General features: G+C 45.6%; 1 protein-coding gene across 5 annotated transcripts in view; it reads left to right on the forward strand.

Annotated features, from left to right (window-relative positions):
* Positions 1-18,299, forward strand: part of FAM13A (family with sequence similarity 13 member A) — a 305,696-nt gene that overhangs the window by 120,922 nt on the left and 166,475 nt on the right. For all 5 annotated transcript variants that reach the window (XM_073590245.1, XM_073590256.1, XM_073590223.1 and 2 more), the window contains 2 exons: positions 2,950-3,027; positions 3,116-3,190. In XM_073590245.1, the coding sequence (XP_073446346.1) occupies positions 2,950-3,027; positions 3,116-3,190 (153 nt within the window). The remainder of the gene's footprint in view (positions 1-2,949; positions 3,028-3,115; positions 3,191-18,299) is intronic.

Consider the following 18,299-nt stretch of genomic DNA (forward strand, 5'->3'; position numbering starts at 1 on the left):
GTTCTGAAGGCAAAAGGGGGTCCAACCCCTTACTAGCATGGTGTACCTAATAAAGTGGCCAGTGAGTGTATATGTGTCTCAATGATGTGTGTGTGTATATATCCTTTCGTTTCTTTATTAAACCTGTCAGTGTGATTTTACTGTATCGCACAGTGAATTGCCGGCTTTTCTAAAGGACACCAATGCGTATTTCTCGGAAGTCACACATCTGGTCCGTGTGTAATGCCTTGTTTTTGTGTACCCATAGACTTGCATTGGCATATTTCGGCCGGAATACGCTGACAATCGTAGCATGCTGCGATTGGCACAGACCGTAAAATATGCGCGAGAAATATACGGCTGATGGGAGCTGCCCCATAGAGAATCATTGGTCCGAGTGCAATGTGTAGTTTTTACGCCTCTCAGTCGTCCAAATTTCTCTCTAGTGTGACGCCTGCCTTACATTACCAATAGATGACCACTAATCTATTTATGTAGCGTTATTTAGGGAAGTCTGTCAGTCACTGAATTTTATGTAGCACTATCTAATAAAGTCTGTCAGTCACTCAATTTTATGTAGCGTTATTAAGTGAAGTTTGTCAGTCAGTGAACTTTACGTTGCGTTATTTAGGGCAGTCTGTCAGTCACTGAATAAAGGGATCCTAAGCTGTGAACGAGCAGCAGTAAAGAGAGTAGATTAACAGGGTGTGTTCAATCTTTTTTTTTAATACAAGTATATAAATTAGTCTACTTGGCTCCTCCTTTTGATAGTTTGTTCTCCCGGTAGATAATATGCTACCAGAAGGGTCTGGCAGTGTCTTACATGTGTATGGAGGGGTTCAGAAGTGTAGCCTGAACTGACTGAGTATTCTGCTACCTATAATTTTAGTTCACATCTGCACTGTTTTTTGTGCATTTCTTTTATAATAGGAACAGGTAAAGGAAAGCAACTTAATTAGACCCCAGCTGCAAGAGACCGACCCCAATTTCAGATAATGGATTTCACCTGGTTTCAATTAATGTGTTCAGAATTATACAGTATCTGGCAAAATAATGCACACACTGTGCTTTTTTTATTCATTATTTATGGCCAGATCAGCCACAGTCTGTGAACGGAGCCTCCAGCACAGATGTGAACCTAATGTGCATGCCCAGCTTTCAAAGTAGTATACTTACGAGTGCCTGGCATTACAAGTTACATTGCAGCACACTTTTATTTTCTCCTTCATTCTTCATATTGCCCCTCTCATGTGATTATTTATTATGCTACAAAAAAAAGTGACATGGGGAAAAAAATGTTAGGCCTTTTTCTCACTGCATTTATACAGTATGCCCAGGAACCCCCAATGAAGCCATAGACTGTGACACAAAGCAACCGGTCAGCAGTTTTGGCCGATAGCAGATGCGATGCGGCCACCACATTTCAGGACTTTTCTACAGCGCGATGCCGGGACCGATGAAGCAACAGGAGGGTGGCATTGGAAGAAGATGGGAGGCGCCGGACCCGTACCTACGACACCCATCGGACCTGACCGCATTGGACCGTCCAAACCCCGGGTGAATATAATAAAACTTATTTTTATTCTCTTTCAGGTCGGACCGGGAGCTTATCTACAGCATTATAGAAGGTTGTAGATAAGCCCTGAAAGGCAGTGAATGCATCTTATATCAGCCAATACTGCTGACAGTTTCGCTTTAAATGGACCCATTTTTGCACCCCTGTGAAAAGGCAATCGCTACCAAAAAAAAGTAGAAACTCCATTGATTTGAACTTTGCGTCATTGCACTCCATGGTTCTGTCTGAATCGTGTTTATTGTAGGATTTGGATTGATCTCCTGGACATCTGCATAAATAGAGTGGAAATAGAGCTCTAGACAAGATACATTTTGACAAGGCCCAAAACCTTCTGCTTCAGATAGTCTTCTTTTATTATTGCCCATACACATTTTATCATTTTCATCACTCACTGCTTTGTACCATGAACCAAACTGCACTTTACATATCTATGCGCAGATTGACTTCTGATAAGTTCACATTTTTCTGCAGTTTCCATTGCATGATGCAGGTAGACTTAAAAGCCTGTCAGCAAAAATGGGAGCTGTTGTTTTTATACATAAACTCCCACTCATACTGTGAATTGGCAGAAGCCTCCTATTTCCACACATGGTCTGTCTTCAGAGCTGCGGTCAGACACTTCATTACAAGAACACATTGTCTGCCAGTGGCTTAGCCGAATGACATGGTAAATAGATTAGCTGCAGGTTACTCGGTCTCCTCATAAGTACAACTCATTGGGGTTCAGGTCAGGATTGGCTGTCATTCCGTCCTACAATGCTATCATTTTGCTGATTTTAATCTGCAAGGTACTTTTTGTGTTTTATTTAAAGGCTGGAAAAGACTGTTTTCTGCCTCATTCTTCCAAAATAATAATATCTGAATGCAGAAAAACCCTGTAGAACTCTTAGAGCCATCATACATGTTAGCTGTCAGCCGAATGATGTATCGGTGCCAAATGTTCGTCCGGCAGCTATATCGTCCAGCTGTCTCATGCACAGGACCGCTCCTGTGTTCTGTCTGAGAAAACTACTGTCAGACATCTCTAGCTGCGGATTATCTCTCGTGAACAAAAGGGTCGGCAGTCTGAAATCTGATAAACTGGATGCTTTACTTCCCCAACATGATTCCCCCATATATGATACATATTAGACTGTTGTCCAAACCAGTCGATATTGGCAAAAAAAATTGCAGTGTTTTACAGTGGCAGTAAAGCGAATGTGATTTCTGAAGTCTCCTGTTTTTTTCACCAATTTATATGAATGGGAAATAAGCAAAAGTCAAAACGCGCCAACATCTTGCGTATTTCACTCAGCTTTTATCCTGCCAACACTTCGTTTTTTTTCTCCAGAAAAGTCTTATGCAAATACTCAATGTGTGCACATAGCCATAAAGTGGTGTTTTGCGTTTCTTAGGAATATAATTCAGAGAGGCCCGTTGTTCCACCGAGGATGGTTGAAGTTCAAGTGGCTTGTCGGTCTCCTAGAGGAAAGGTTAGTTGACCATTTCAAGGCTGTAAATGGGCTCTCTTTGGTGTCTCGCTGGTGTTCTTACAAATAATATTTTTTGCACTTTACACAGGCACAGACCCAGGAACAACCTCTGAAGATGACTAATGTTGAACTAGACTTACCCAAATTATCTCCAAGATTTCCGGTAGGGGAATTTTTTTTTCTAAATAATATTTTGGGTGTTTTACTAATTTTCTCTGTTTTACCTATATGTCCAGATGTGAAAGGGGTAAAGATATCAGTACATCGTTGTAAACACATTTCCGTTGTGCTTTTTAGACTAAAGGGCCTGTTACACATAGCAATATCGCTAAAGCGTCACCGATTTTGTGTGATACTCACCTCCGACCGGCTCCCCCGCTTGTTATCGGTGATCGCGCGAGATCGGCCTGGTCCATTTCTTGTCGTCGGCTTCCTGCTGGCGCCGACTAGCGAGCCATGGACGCAGGCGGAAGATGTCACCCTCGCCGCGTCTGACAGGTAAGTACGACCGGCGCTGCATCGCTAGTGACCATTTAGCGATGCACCAGCGATCCTGACCGGGTAATATCGTGGTTGGGATCGCTGGTGTATCGCTAAATGTAATGGGGCCTTAACAGTCCCAACCTGGTGTAAACATGGGGAGCAATGCACAGTAATTATCGCTTCACCTATGGGATTTAAGCAAAGGGGCTACAGACCATAAGCAAATAAGAATCCGTTTCTTTTGGTAATCTTTCTGTAGACATGGAATCATGACCAGATTAAAGGCATTTTAATGTGAATGATCTGCTGTAATTAAATAGAGGAAAAAGTAAGAAAAAAGAAACATAAATTCTTCTAGGTACACTTCTAAACTGTTTTTGAAAGGATTCTTACTGCAAAATAATAAGATTTGAGAATCCTCTTTCAAGGCTGCTCAGGTCTCATCATCCGGCCTAGAATAACACAAAATCTGAAGAGTCACATATTTATACACAACAGGACACAGAAATAATGCAGTAGATAAGACAAGTGACGTGAAGCAGAACTATCATTATGGGAGCGGGATAAACAGTTGTGGTCGTAAATATTTGAACAGTTCATAGATAAGGAGTGTGAAAGTTTTATTGTCCTGTTTTTCGGGATCACATTCCTTAGTTGATGTAGAAAGCCATAAATCCATGAGACACATTCATTCCTGCATTCGGTGTGTTAAAATTTGTCATATGTTTTTACTCCCAGACTCGTCTATGTCTCTGAGATTTTAATATTAGTAATTTCATGTCCATGATGCTGATATCAGGGATACACAAATGTTTGGCCAGAGGTAAATCTATTCTTTATTTCTTTTATTGTGTTGTGATGAGAATTCATGCTTGTTCTACGTTTTAGCCCCGTCTCCACTACATACAGACCCCCAGCCCCTAAGGTATCGCGATATGCAAGACCCACCTGGGTCCAATTTTTCACAACCTGCTTGTCGCTGTACATATTCACCTGCATTATGCTATGATGTAGTTGCAGCACATAAAGATCTTTGGCTGCCCAACTTCTGTCACAGCCAATGTCGCCATGTAGCCTAAATCTTGCTCGCCATAGTTATATAATATGTGGATGAAGGAGAAGAATACTGTAAGGGCTTGTGCGCATGACTGTAAAAGTCGGACAAGTTCTATCCTTCATTTTGACAGATAGCACTCGTCCCCATGTTATTAAATGACGCTGTGCGCTGCAAAAAAAAAAATCACAGTATGTATGATTTGCCTCCGATAATTGTAACGCACTTGGTCTTTCCAGTCTATGTCTACAGACTGAACGGAGAAGGTGGAGAAACTTTTTTTTTTTTTTTTTCTTATTCTACACATCTGAGAACATCAGATCTCACTTTCATCGCTCTCTGATCAAACTTTGATGCGACCGATTAGCATAATCAGATCAATTTTCTCGGGTGACCCCAGCCTTTCTGAATACTGTTAGAATTATTGTCCTTGTTTTTTTGAGTTTTTTTTCTCCAGATTAAAGCTGTTGTGCAGTGGTTTTCTGGCGGACCACATTAATTTTATTACTTGATGCTAATGCTGATAACTGTTCAGCATTGTAATGCCATCGAGTGCAGTACAGCAGCATGCCCTAGGTTTAGTCATGGGAATCAGACTGACAGCTTCCCTTTAACCTGCCACAAAGGTCTTTTTACATAAGAACAGATTAAAAGCACAGCCTGAGTTTATAGAATTACAGTTCTCTGGAGAAGCGGAATAAAGCACGTACGCACCATAGGATTGGAACGAAATAAAACAAAACGGCATAATGTTTCTGTGAGCTGGCTAAAAATAACCAGATTTTCAAAGATTACGCATTGATGGCCTCTTTGCTTTTGCTAATTGTTTCCGGCTTGTATGTCAGTTTTGTTCAGGGTACACAATGTTTAAAAGGCAGGAAAACCACAAGGCATTTGTCATGCTGCTGACACCAGGGCAGCCGTATATTATCTGGGACCCTCGCTGACTCTGCTTTATAGTTGAGAAGAAAGCAGTTCTGTTACTTGAAATCTGAAATCTGTACCCACAGATATCATCATCGTTTGCAGACCTGATCTCTTACTGTGGAATCCATTAATGCATTGTTACTTTTATTTTTAAAGCCATGGATCACAGCTGAGGGCCATGTACAAGGACCACATGAGACCCCCCCACCAACCAGCATACCCAGAATAAACTATTCCAGAGCTGCTCTTTGCAGTGGCTGGCTCTGCTTAGGACAACAGAAAAAGGAGTCGGTGCTGCTAACCTGTCATGAATATGTATTACCAGTGTATACAACACTTGGATATTTTTTTCATCTCGTGTTGATTTTTGGTAGTGATCAAGGGAAGGAAAGGGGTTTATAAGAACATCCCTTGTAGTTTAAAAGACGCAAATACATTTGAGCAGCGCTGTGCCGGATCTGGGGCAGTGGGCACCTGTCAGCCCCAGGTCTGATGTTCAGCAGCATGATGACCTCATCACGCTACTGACCTCATCACACTGCGCCGGGGCTGCAGAGGAGCAGAGACAGTGTGGGAACTGGTAAGAGCCCTATTGGATGTATCATTCTGAAAGGGGGCACAGTTTTGTCAGAGGCAGTGTGTGGGAGGGGGTCTGCTTTATTCAGTGGGACAGTGTGCAAGTGTGTATATATTTTGCAGAGGGTCAGTGTGTGTGTGTGTGTTTTACAGAGGGGCAGTGTGTGTGTGTGTGTGTTTTACAGAGGGGCAGTGTGTGTGTATTGCACAGGGGCAGTGTGTGTGTGTGTGTATTTTGCAGAGGGACAGTGTGTGTGTGTATTGCAGAGGGACAGTGTGTGTGTGTTGCAGAGGGACAGTGTGTGTGTGTATTTTGCAGAGGGGCAGTGTGTGTGTATTTTGCAGAGGGGCAGTGTGTGTGTATATTGCAGAGGGACAGTGTGTGTGTATATTGCAGAGGGGCAGTGTGTGTGTATATTGCAGAGGGACAGTGTGTGTATATTGCAGAGGGGCAGTGTGTGTGTGTGTGTTGCAGAGGGACAGTGTGTGTGTGTATTTTGCAGAGGGGCAGTGTGTGTGTATATTGCAGAGGGACAGTGTGTGTGTATATTGCAGAGGGGCAGTGTGTGTGTATATTGCAGAGGGGCAGTGTGTGTGTATATTGCAGAGGGACAGTGTGTGTGTGTATATTGCAGAGGGGCAGTGTGTGTGTATATTGCAGAGGGGCAGTGTGTGTGTATATTGCAGAGGGGCAGTGTGTGTGTATATTGCAGAGGGACAGTGTGTGTATATTGCAGAGGGACAGTGTGTGTATATTGCAGAGGGGCAGTGTGTGTGTGTGTTGCAGAGGGACAGTGTGTGTGTATTTTGCAGAGGGACAGTGTGTGTGTATATTGCAGAGGGGCAGTGTGTGTGTATATTGCAGAGGGGCAGTGTGTGTGTATATTGCAGAGGGACAGTGTGTGTATATTGCAGAGGGGGCAGTGTGTGTGTATATTGCAGAGGGGCAGTGTGTGTGTATATTGCAGAGGGACAGTGTGTGTGTATATTGCAGAGGGGCAGTGTGTGTATATTGCAGAGGGGGACAGTGTGTGTGTGTATATTGCAGAGGGACAGTGTGTGTGTATATTGCAGAGGGGCAGTGTGTGTATATTGCAAAGGGGCAGTGTGTTTGTGTATATTGCAGAGGGACAGTGTGTGTATATTTTGCAGAGGGGCATTGTGTGTGTATTTTGCAGAGGGGCAGTGTGTGTGTGTGTATATTGCAGAGGGACAGTGTGTGTGTGTATATTGCAGAGGGGCAGTTTGTGTTTGTGTATATTGCAGAGGGGCAGTGTGTGTGTATTGCAGAGGGGCAGTGTGTGTGTGTGTGTGTGTATATTGCAGAGGGGCAGTGTGTGTATATTGCAGAGGGGCAGTGTGTGTGTGTATATTGCAGAGGGGCAGTGTGTGTATATTGCAGAGGGGCAGTGTGTGTGTGTGTATTGCAAAGGGGCAGTGTGTTTGTGTATATTTTGCAGAGGGGCATTGTGTGTGTATTTTGCAGAGGGGCAGTGTGTGTGTATATTGCAAAGGGGTAGTGTGCTTGTGTATATTGCAGAGGGACAGTGTGTGTGTGTATATTTTGCAGAGGGGCAGTGTGTGTGTATTTTGCAGAGGGGCTGTGTGTGTGTATATTGCAAAGGGGTAGTGTGTTTGTGTATATTGCAGAGGGACTGTGTGTGTGTGTATATTGCAGAGGGGCAGTTTGTGTTTGTGTATATTGCAGAGGGGCAGTGTGTGTATATTGCAGAGGGGCAGTGTGTGTGTATTGCAGAGGGGCAGTGTGTGTGTGTATTGCAGAGGGGCAGTGTGTGTGTGGCAGAGGGGCAGTGTGTGTGTGTGTATTGCAGAGGGGCAGTGTGTGTGTGTGTATATCGCAGAGGGGCAGTGTGTGTGTATATTGCAGAGGGGCAGTGTGTGTGTGTACATTGCAGAGGGGCAGTGTGTGTGTGTATTTTGCAGAGGGGCAGTGTGTGTGTATATTGCAGAGGGGCAGTGTGTGTGTGTATTTTGCAGAGGGGCAGTGTGTGTGTGTATTTTGCAGAGGGGCAGTGTATGTGTGTATATCTCAGAGGGGCAGTGTGTGTGTGTGTGTATATTGCAGAGGGGCAGTGTGTGTATATTGCAGAGGGGCAGTGTGTGTATATTGCAGAGGGGGCAGTGTGTGTGTATATTGCAGAGGGGGCAGTGTGTGTGTATATTGCAGAGGGGGCAGTGTGTGTGTATATTGCAGAGGGGCAGTGTGTGTGTGTATATTTCAAAGGGGCAGTGTGTTTGTGTATATTGCAGAGGGATAGTGTGTGTGTGTGTGTATATTTTGCAGAGGGGCAGTGTGTGTGTGTATTTTGCAGAGGGGCAGTGTGTGTGTATATTGCAAAGGGGCAGTTTGTGTATATTGCAGAGGGACAGTGTGTGTGCGTATATTTTGCAGAGGGGCAGTGTGTGTGTGTATATTGCAAAGGGGCTGTGTGTTTGTGTATATTGCAGAGGGACAGTGTGTGTGTGTATATTTTGCAGAGGGGCAGTGTGTGTGTATATTGCAGAGGGGCTGTGTGTGTGTGTGTATATCGCAGAGGGGCAGTGTGTGTGTGTATTGCAGAGGGGCAGTGTGTGTGTGTGTGTATTGCAGAGGGGCAGTGTGTGTGTGTGTATTGCAGAGGGGCAGTGTGTATGTGTGTATATTGCAGAGGGGCAGTGTGTGTATTTTGCAGAGGGGCAGTGTGTGTGTGTGTGTGTGTATATTGCAGAGGGGCAGTGTGTGTGTGTATTTTGCAGAGGGGCAGTGTATGTGTGTATATCGCAGAGGGGCAGTGTGTGTGTGTATATTGCAGAGGGACTGTGTGTGTGTGTGTATTTTACAGAGGGGCAGTGTGTGTGTGTATTTTGCAGAGGGGCAGTGTGTGTGCATTTTGCAGAGGGGCAGTGTGTGTGTGTATTTTGCAGAGGGGCAGTGTATGTGTATTGCAGAGGGGCAGTGTGTGTGTGTGTGTGTGTGTGTATATCGCAGAGGGGCAGTGTGTGTGTGTATATTGCAGAGGGACTGTGTGTGTGTGTGTGTATTTTACAGAGGGGCAGTATGAGTGTGTGTATTTTGCAGAGGGGGCAGTGTGTGTGTATTTTGCAGAGGGGCAATGTGTGTGTATTTTGCAGAGGGACAGTGTGTGTGTGTGTATTTTGCAGAGGGGCAGTGTGTATTTTGCAGAGGGACTGTGTGTGTGTGTGTGTGTGTGTGTATTTTACAGAGGGGCAGTATGAGTGTGTGTATTTTGCAGAGGGGCAGTGTGTGTGTGTATTTTGCAGAGGGGCAGTGTGTGTGTATTTTGAAAATTCTCTGTGATGTCTGCTTCAGCCCCAGGTTAAATTGCTGTGTTGGCACTTTATGATAAATAAGTGGGTTTTGGGTTGCTGTTTGGGCACTCTGTCTCTAAAAGGTTCACCATCACTTCCCTGGGGTCTAGGGTAGTAAAGGTAATATTGCAGCGTGTTTCTGTAGACAGATCAGACACATGAGCCATATCTACAGCTGATCAGAGCCGAGGGGCAGTGTGTGTGTATATTGCAAAGGGGCAGTGTGTTTGTGTATATTGCAGAGGGACAGTGTGTGTGTGTATATTTTGCAGAGGGGCAGTGTGTGTGTATATTGCAGAGGGGCTGTGTGTGTGTGTGTGTATATCGCAGAGGGGCAGTGTGTGTGTGTGTATTGCAGAGGGGCAGTGTGTGTGTGTGTATTGCAGAGGGGCAGTGTGTGTGTGTGTGTGTGTGTGTATTGCAGAGGGGCAGTGTGTGTGTGTGTATATTGCAGAGGGGCAGTGTGTGTATTTTGCAGAGGGACAGTGTGTGTGTGTGTATATTGCAGAGGGGCAGTGTGTGTGTGTATTTTGCAGAGGGGCAGTGTATGTGTATATCGCAGAGGGGCAGCAGTGTGTGTGTGTATATTGCAGAGGGACTGTGTGTGTGTGTGTATTTTACAGAGGGGCAGTGTGTGTGTGTATTTTGCAGAGGGGCAGTGTGTGTGCATTTTGCAGAGGGGGCAGTGTGTGTGTGCATTTTGCAGAGGGGCAGTGTATGTGTATTGCAGAGGGGCAGTGTGTGTGTGTATATCGCAGAGGGGCAGTGTGTGTGTGTATATTGCAGAGGGACTGTGTGTGTGTGTGTGTATTTTACAGAGGGGCAGTATGAGTGTGTGTATTTTGCAGAGGGGGCAGTGTGTGTGTGTATTTTGCAGAGGGGCAATGTGTGTGTATTTTGCAGAGGGACAGTGTGTGTGTGTGTATTTTGCAGAGGGGCAGTGTGTATTTTGCAGAGGGACTGTGTGTGTGTGTATTTTACAGAGGGGCAGTATGAGTGTGTGTATTTTGCAGAGGGGCAGTGTGTGTGTGTATTTTGCAGAGGGGCAGTGTGTGTGTGTATTTTGCAGAGGGGCAGTGTGTGTGTGTATTTTGAAAATTCTCTGTGATGTCTGCTTCAGCCCCAGGTTAAATTGCTGTGTTGGCACTTTATGATAAATAAGTGGGTTTTGGGTTGCTGTTTGGGCACTCTGTCTCTAAAAGGTTCGCCATCACTTCCCTGGGGTCTAGGGTAGTAAAGGTAATATTGCAGCGTGTTTCTGTAGACAGATCAGACACATGAGCCATATCTACAGCTGATCAGAGCCGAGGGGCAGTGTGTGTGTGTATATTGCAAAGGGGCAGTGTGTTTGTGTATATTGCAGAGGGACAGTGTGTGTGTGTATATTTTGCAGAGGGGCAGTGTGTGTGTATATTGCAGAGGGGCTGTGTGTGTGTGTGTATATCGCAGAGGGGCAGTGTGTGTGTGTGTATTGCAGAGGGGCAGTGTGTGTGTGTGTATTGCAGAGGGGCTGTGTGTGTGTGTGTGTGTATTGCAGAGGGGCAGTGTGTGTGTGTGTATATTGCAGAGGGGCAGTGTGTGTATTTTGCAGAGGGGCAGTGTGTGTGTGTGTGTGTGTGTATATTGCAGAGGGGCAGTGTGTGTGTGTATTTTGCAGAGGGGCAGTGTATGTGTGTATATCGCAGAGGGGCAGTGTGTGTGTGTATATTGCAGAGGGACTGTGTGTGTGTGTATTTTACAGAGGGGCAGTGTGTGTGTGTATTTTGCAGAGGGGCAGTGTGTGTGCATTTTGCAGAGGGGCAGTGTGTGTGTGCATTTTGCAGAGGGGCAGTGTATGTGTATTGCAGAGGGGCAGTGTGTGTGTGTGTGTATATCGCAGAGGGGCAGTGTGTGTGTGTATATTGCAGAGGGACTGTGTGTGTGTGTGTGTGTGTGTGTATTTTACAGAGGGGCAGTATGAGTGTGTGTATTTTGCAGAGGGGGCAGTGTGTGTGTGTATTTTGCAGAGGGGCAATGTGTGTGTATTTTGCAGAGGGACAGTGTGTGTATGTGTGTATTTTGCAGAGGGGCAGTGTGTATTTTGCAGAGGGACTGTGTGTGTGTGTGTGTGTGTATTTTACAGAGGGGCAGTATGAGTGTGTGTATTTTGCAGAGGGGCAGTGTGTGTGTGTATTTTGCAGAGGGGCAGTGTGTGTGTGTATTTTGCAGAGGGGCAGTGTGTGTGTGTATTTTGAAAATTCTCTGTGATGTCTGCTTCAGCCCCAGGTTAAATTGCTGTGTTGGCACTTTATAATAAATAAGTGGGTTTTGGGTTGCTGTTTGGGCACTCTGTCTCTAAAAGGTTCGCCATCACTTCCCTGGGGTCTAGGGTAGTAAAGGTAATATTGCAGCGTGTTTCTGTAGACAGATCAGACACATGAGCCATATCTACAGCTGATCAGAGCCCCTAATCCAGTCTGAGACCCTGTAATTGATCTGGTGAAGCAGTGTCCATTAGACTCTCATGGTGTTAACTGTTCTTAGGGCAGCGCCAAATGGAGTGACTGTAGTGCTGAAACAATTAGGCCCAAAACACTGTGGTTTTGTGGGTAAAACAACTATTCATCTGCTAAATCAGGTGATTGTCTAATAAACCGTTAGATAAAATGGAGTCAGTTCAACACAACCACTCCTTTTGACCTAAAACCTCCTAGGGCTAGATGAGGCCCACTCAATGTCTCCCATGTTCAGCTGAAAGGGCTGCACAAGCTACTGTATATGACTTCTCCTTAATCATAGTGAAAAAATCATTTTAAGGTGTGTACGACTAGATATGCCCTCATTTATGTTTGCTTTTTGACATTGAGTAGTGGACCTTTGTACTCATAGATGAGAGTCTCGAAATTAGAAGTAGCCATAGGGTTATTATTGCTGTAGACAGGGTGGCTGCCTGCATCAAGCAGTATTTCCTGTCCCTACTATGTAAAGGATTTCTGCACCTTTCCCATCATTGTGTTGCATTGTGCTTTTCTTATAGACTAGTGCATGTTAGTGATATTCAAGAAGTAGTACTTTAGGGCACTAAATCTCAAGGTAGAAAAGTGTAATCTAACTGCTGTTGATACGCCCGTTACATTCTGTGATCTTTATCAGAAGTGGCGATGCATTAGATCAGGGGTGGGGAATCTTTTTTCTGCCAAGGGCCATAAAAGGAATCTGTCTGTAGGATCAACCCTTCTAAGCCATCCATATGGGCAAATAGGCAATAGAAAGCTGAATAAAATAGCTTGATATCTGCCATTCAATGTTTTAGTGCAGAGAAATAAGTTTTGTTTTTTTGGGGTTTTTTTTTGCAGCATTGTTTGCTGCTTTTTTTTGTGAATAAAGCTGTAACTGTAGACAAATAAGACATGTAATCCACCTGAAAAACGCAGCAAAATAAAGCAGCTATCTGCTGCGTTTTGTAAACAGCGTTTTTTTTTCTGCCACGAAAAAAAATGCTGCAAATATGGCATGTGTGGACGTGGCTTACAGGTATATCCCCACAATGAGTATTTGGTGAATTTTTGATGTTGCTGACTTTCTGCTGTATTTATGCACCTATTAAGCAAATTGGGTTACTTGTAGGCATGCGCGAACCCAAACTGTAAAGTTCAGGGTTCGTAACCGATACCTAGTGTCCAGTGTCGTATCGGTACTTTTTGCCAGACGTTTGAAAGGCTGCAGCACAGCCAATCAACAAGCTTTTAGGCTGTGGGCACTACCGGAACTACTATCACGGTTATTCATGACTATTATTGGCTTGCGCACCACGTGACCTGACCTGTATAAATGCCGGATCACGGGTGTCACCGCCATTCTGCTCTGATTAGCGTAGGGACAGGACGCAGCTTAAGTGATGGACAGTGTTAGGTTCTGTTTGTGTTCGCTACACCCATCTCTGTGGGTTTACTGTGCCAAAACGCCTGTGTGTGTACTCTGCATGCATCTGTGTGAGTTCTCTGCCAAAAAGGCTGTCAGGTGCGTACTTTGCACCCGTCTCTCTGGGAGTAACCTGCCAAATAGCATGCTTCTCTGTGTGATTACTCTACCAAAAAGCATGTGTATATACTCTGCACGCATCTCTGGGATTTCTCTGCCAAAAAGCCTTTTTCTCTTCTCCTAATGAGCACTTTTTTAGGGTGGAAAAAATGAGAGGATCAAATAAGGCATGTGGACGGGGCTGTAGTGCTGCTGGTGGTGGTGTAGCTTTTGCATGCAGAGGACATGTTCGTTTTGTGCCTGCTACGTGTCCAAATGAAACACCTTCCTCTGTTACACATAGGCAACAGGACATACTGTATGTTTTTGTAGGGTAGATAGAGTACCTCTGCGCAAATGGTTAGGCCAGAACATGTTGAGGTGGTTTTAGATTGGATGGCTGAGAGTGCCTGCCTCCAGTTCCTTCACATGATCTTTCACCAGGTCCCCGTGGACCATAGTCATCTTGCTTCCACCTCTCCCCCTTGCAAATCAGCCAAGCAGTCTGAGTCCCAAGTCATGCTTCTGCTTTTTGATGACTTCGCTGGCTGTGGTTCCTTGGGCCAACCAACCGTTCAGCTGTCCTTTCCCTAAACACTGGAAAGAAAGAGAAACCAGCCCCCTACCCACCCACGAGTTATAGTCTTGAATGACAGCAATTTAAAATTCCTGGTCTTTGAAATGCTGCCATTTCGGCTGGTGGAGACTGACCATTTTAAAAAACTAATGGAGGTGGCTGTCCTGCAGTATGTTGTTCCCAACTGCCACTACTTTTCTAGGCAAACAATCGATGCCTTGCACACACATGCTGCCAGCAAAATCAGGTGAGCCCTGCGCAACTCCATCAGTGGCAAGGTCCACATAACCGTAATGTTATATGTCCCTAACTGCCGCCTGGGTAAATGTAGTGGTGGTTAGGCCTGAGGCGGAAGACGTTCTGTGGCGCCACAGAGGTACTGCACCTCCTCCTGAGGTGTGGTACCCCACCATCCAGGTAAGGTGGAGACACCTGACCACACTCCAACACCTGCATCCCACACAACATAGTAGTGTAGCAAAGCACCCTTTGGTGGCTCCCTGCTGGGACACGAAGCGTGCTGGGAGGTGGGTGGAGTTTAGTCTGCACTAAAAGAGCAAGAAGAGTGTAGGATTTAGTCAGTTTGTCACAGGAGTCTGACGAGGTCAGTCTGTGAAAGAAGATCCCCTGAATGGGATGGATGAAGGAAGTGCTGCAGCTGACCTCAGTGATCTGGGTCCGCTGGCACAGGAAAGGAACATTGATAGAAAGCCTGACTCTCCATAAGAAGGAAAGGATTAGTACGGAACGTGAGGAGAAGAAGAGAACTAAGGATTAGGGTTAGAGGAGAACCCTCCCCAAGTTCTGAGCGCAAGGCCGGGGTCCGGTCCCCGAGGTTGTATGGATACTAATGGTCCTGCAGCAGACACCGGAGGAATAGAAGTTGTCACCACTTTATTCCCACACAAGACTTGGGGGCACAACAGCAACGATAGTGAGCCGGGACTAGGTAGTAAGGAGTCCCCGAAGCAGGCTACAGCTGTCTGCCGTACAAGTAGAGTTCATAGGAACATCTGACAGGAGGAACTCCAGTGTAACTCAGTACTGTGAGTACTTCACTAAAGGCGCTAAGAGGGAGACGTTCAGAAAAGACACATAAGTTGGCGGAGTGTTGGAAAGGAGTAATTAATCTTGCCTGGAGTTTGGCTGAGCGCCTGACCCGGAGGACACGGCACGGATGCGGGCTCTTGTGCCACAACAGACTGTGAGTAAAGCTTTGGAACTACATGCCCTGGTGTCCTCCACTTATTCCTGCGTCAACCTGCCCGGCACTGCTACCTCCCCTGCGCCCGACACTACACCATCTACGTGTCACTTCACCTACTCTGCCCTGGGACTAAAGCCCTGCCTGTGGAGGGCTATAACATCATTGTTGCACCATACCATCTGTCCCAGAGGATCTGTCTGCAGCGTCGGCTTAACACCTTCATTGCCGAACACCTCAGGTGGCGTCACGACTCATTCATTCTAATCATCATAAGCACACTGAACTATTACCCCTTTTACAATGGGCACCCAGGGCCACGGGCCGGGTCCCAGCTGCCGTGACAACTCCCATTGAAGCTCATCGGGCCCGGTACCGAGTACCCCACGGCCCTGGGAGAGCGACCCAGTTCTGCTGCATATATTACCACAACTGAGGATGGACGGACATTTCTCTGCCCTTGTTGCCTCATCTTCTTACTCTACTTCCTCAATTGCCTCTTCATCCGGTCAGCAGAACATCTGCAGCACCAAATTTCAACACAGCCAGGGGAAAACTACAGTAGGCTGTTCAGATGTGTTTGGGGGAAAATATTCCACCCCACACAAGAGCTATGGATGGGGATTATTTCAGAAACTGATGAGAGGTAGGTAGGTGCCACTGAACCTCAAGCCTGGCGTAATGGTGTTTGATAACGGGCGAAATTTCGTAGCAGCTCTGGGCCTAGCCAGTTTGACGCACATCCCTTGCGTGGCGCACGTGCTGAATTTGGTGGTGCAGGGTTTGCTTAAAAATTACCCCAATGTCAGAGCTGCTACTGAAAGTGTGGGCCGTCTGTGTGCACTAGGGTGACCGCAAAAAATCGATGTCGGAATTTTGTCCATCTGGACCCCACAAAACGATTCCCCTTTCCAGATATTGAGATAGCCAAAATTTGAGCTCGATCAAACGACGTTAACCCGTGCCGCTCGTCGCTCAAAGTTTGAAAAAATCCAAATTGAGGTATTTTAAGATTTAGGTATTTTGCATAGTCTGTTAGACTATAAAGAATGTGACAACAACATTGCAGAAATAGCCCTGACCAAATTTTCGAACCATTTGTGGTATTTGAATGCAGAGTTGGTGGGATTATCGTTTTTTGATCCCACCATTACAGACAATGAAAAGTTGTTAATGGCTAATAAATTGCTCAGTAGCACAGATGAACCATCAGAGCACGCTAGGGTTGTAAATCCAAAAGTTAGGAAAGAAAAATTAAGAGGTAAGAAGTAACCGACTTTAACGACCTTCTGACAAAAGATGAAGAACAAAAGCAATATGTCCTGCAAGTTGTAAGCAAATGCCGAGCATTATATTCTGACGTTTCAAAAACTACTTTAACAAAAGCTCTAGAATAGATTAGATAACTATGTAAAATTATCAACTCATGTAGGTTAGCGTGCTCTGATGGTTCATCTGTGCTACTGAGCAATTTATTAGCCATTAACAACTTTTCATTGTCTGTAATGGTGGGATCAAAAAACGATAATCCCACCAACTCTGCATTCAAATACCACAAATGGTTCGAAAATTTGGTCAGGGCTATTTCTGCAATGTTGTTGTCACATTCTTTATAGTCTAACAGACTATGCAAAATACCTAAATCTTAAAATGCCTCAATTTGGATTTTTTCAAACTTTGAGCGACGAGCGGCACGGGTTAACGTCGTTTGATCGAGCTCAAATTTTGGCGCTCTCAATATCTGGAAAGGGGAATCGTTTTGTGGGGTCCAGACGAACAAGATTCTGACATTTTTTTTCCCCCCCATATGAGATCCGGTCACCCTAGTGTGCACATTATGCGTTCTTAATCACGTCCTCATGAGCGTAGCCACCTTGCATACGCTGAACAGACTGTGCGAACAGCAGTAGGCAATAGTTGAGTTTCACCTGCAGCGTACATGAGTGAGTCACTCTGCGGAACAATACCACTTGACCAATGAATGGGCCTCCATGTGGCATATTTGTGCCTTGTTGCGCTGCTTCAAGTACTCCACCAACATGGCCAGTGCTGATAACTCCATCATCAGCGTTACTATCCCACTTCTATGCCTGCTTGAAAAAACGCTTCAGGTGATGATGGATGAGGTGGTGGAGCAGGAGGAAGAGGAGGAGGAACAGGAAACATTCATGCCATTATCAGGCCAGTCTTCCACTCATGGCTGAGTGGCAGGGTGGGTCCCTGTACCAATAGAGGCAAGTTACACCACTATCCAGCCGGTGGACAGTTTTTGAGGATTAATAGGAGGAGAAGGAATCATGTCCACAGCATGGTGGCATCCAAAGTAGCTCATGTTCAGGAGCCTGGCTGGGAAGATGCAGAGGACCTATACGATACACCTCCCACCGAGGACAGCTTGTCGTTGCCTTTGGGCAGCCTGATACACATGAGTCAATACATGCTGCTGCGCCTACGCAATGACTGCCGAGTTGCCCGGATTATTACCGTGCTGATAACTGGGTGGCCACCCTGCTGGATCCCCACTACAAGGACAACGTACCATCCTTCCATCACTAGAGTGGCATTGGAAAATGTGTGAATACAAGCGCATACTGGTTGATGCATTACTGACCGCATTCCCACCTGACAGTGGGGGCTCAGTGAAAGAACAAGGCAGAGGAGAAAGTTGCCAAAGTTGCTGGGGCACCGGCACCACCTCAGAAGGCAGGGTTAGCATGGCTAAAATGTGGAAAACTTTCCTTAGCACGCCACAACATCCAGCACCACCACCTGATACCGTCCATATTTGTAGGTGGCAGCGTTTCAGTAACATGGTGGTAGAGTACGTGTCCACATGTCTCCACGTACTGAGTGATGGGTCTGTTCCATTTATCTTACGGTTCTCCAAATTGAAAACCTGGACTGAGCTTGCCTTTACGGCTTGGAGGTGCTGGCCTGCCCTGCCGCAAATGAATTGTCGGAATGTTTGTTTACCACTGCATTGGGTGTGATCACAGACAGGCGTATCCGCCTGTCCATATTCAACGTTGGCAAGCTTATATCCATCAAAATGAGTTTCATGTGGATCCTACAGGACTTGCCCATGCCTCTAGGCTGACTAAAGAAGTATACAAGCCAGACCC

Source organism: Dendrobates tinctorius, unplaced genomic scaffold (genome assembly GCF_039654945.1).
Source record: "Dendrobates tinctorius isolate UK_male_01 unplaced genomic scaffold, ASM3965494v1 ptg000011l, whole genome shotgun sequence".
In the NCBI taxonomy this organism is placed as follows: Eukaryota; Metazoa; Chordata; class Amphibia; order Anura; family Dendrobatidae; genus Dendrobates; species Dendrobates tinctorius.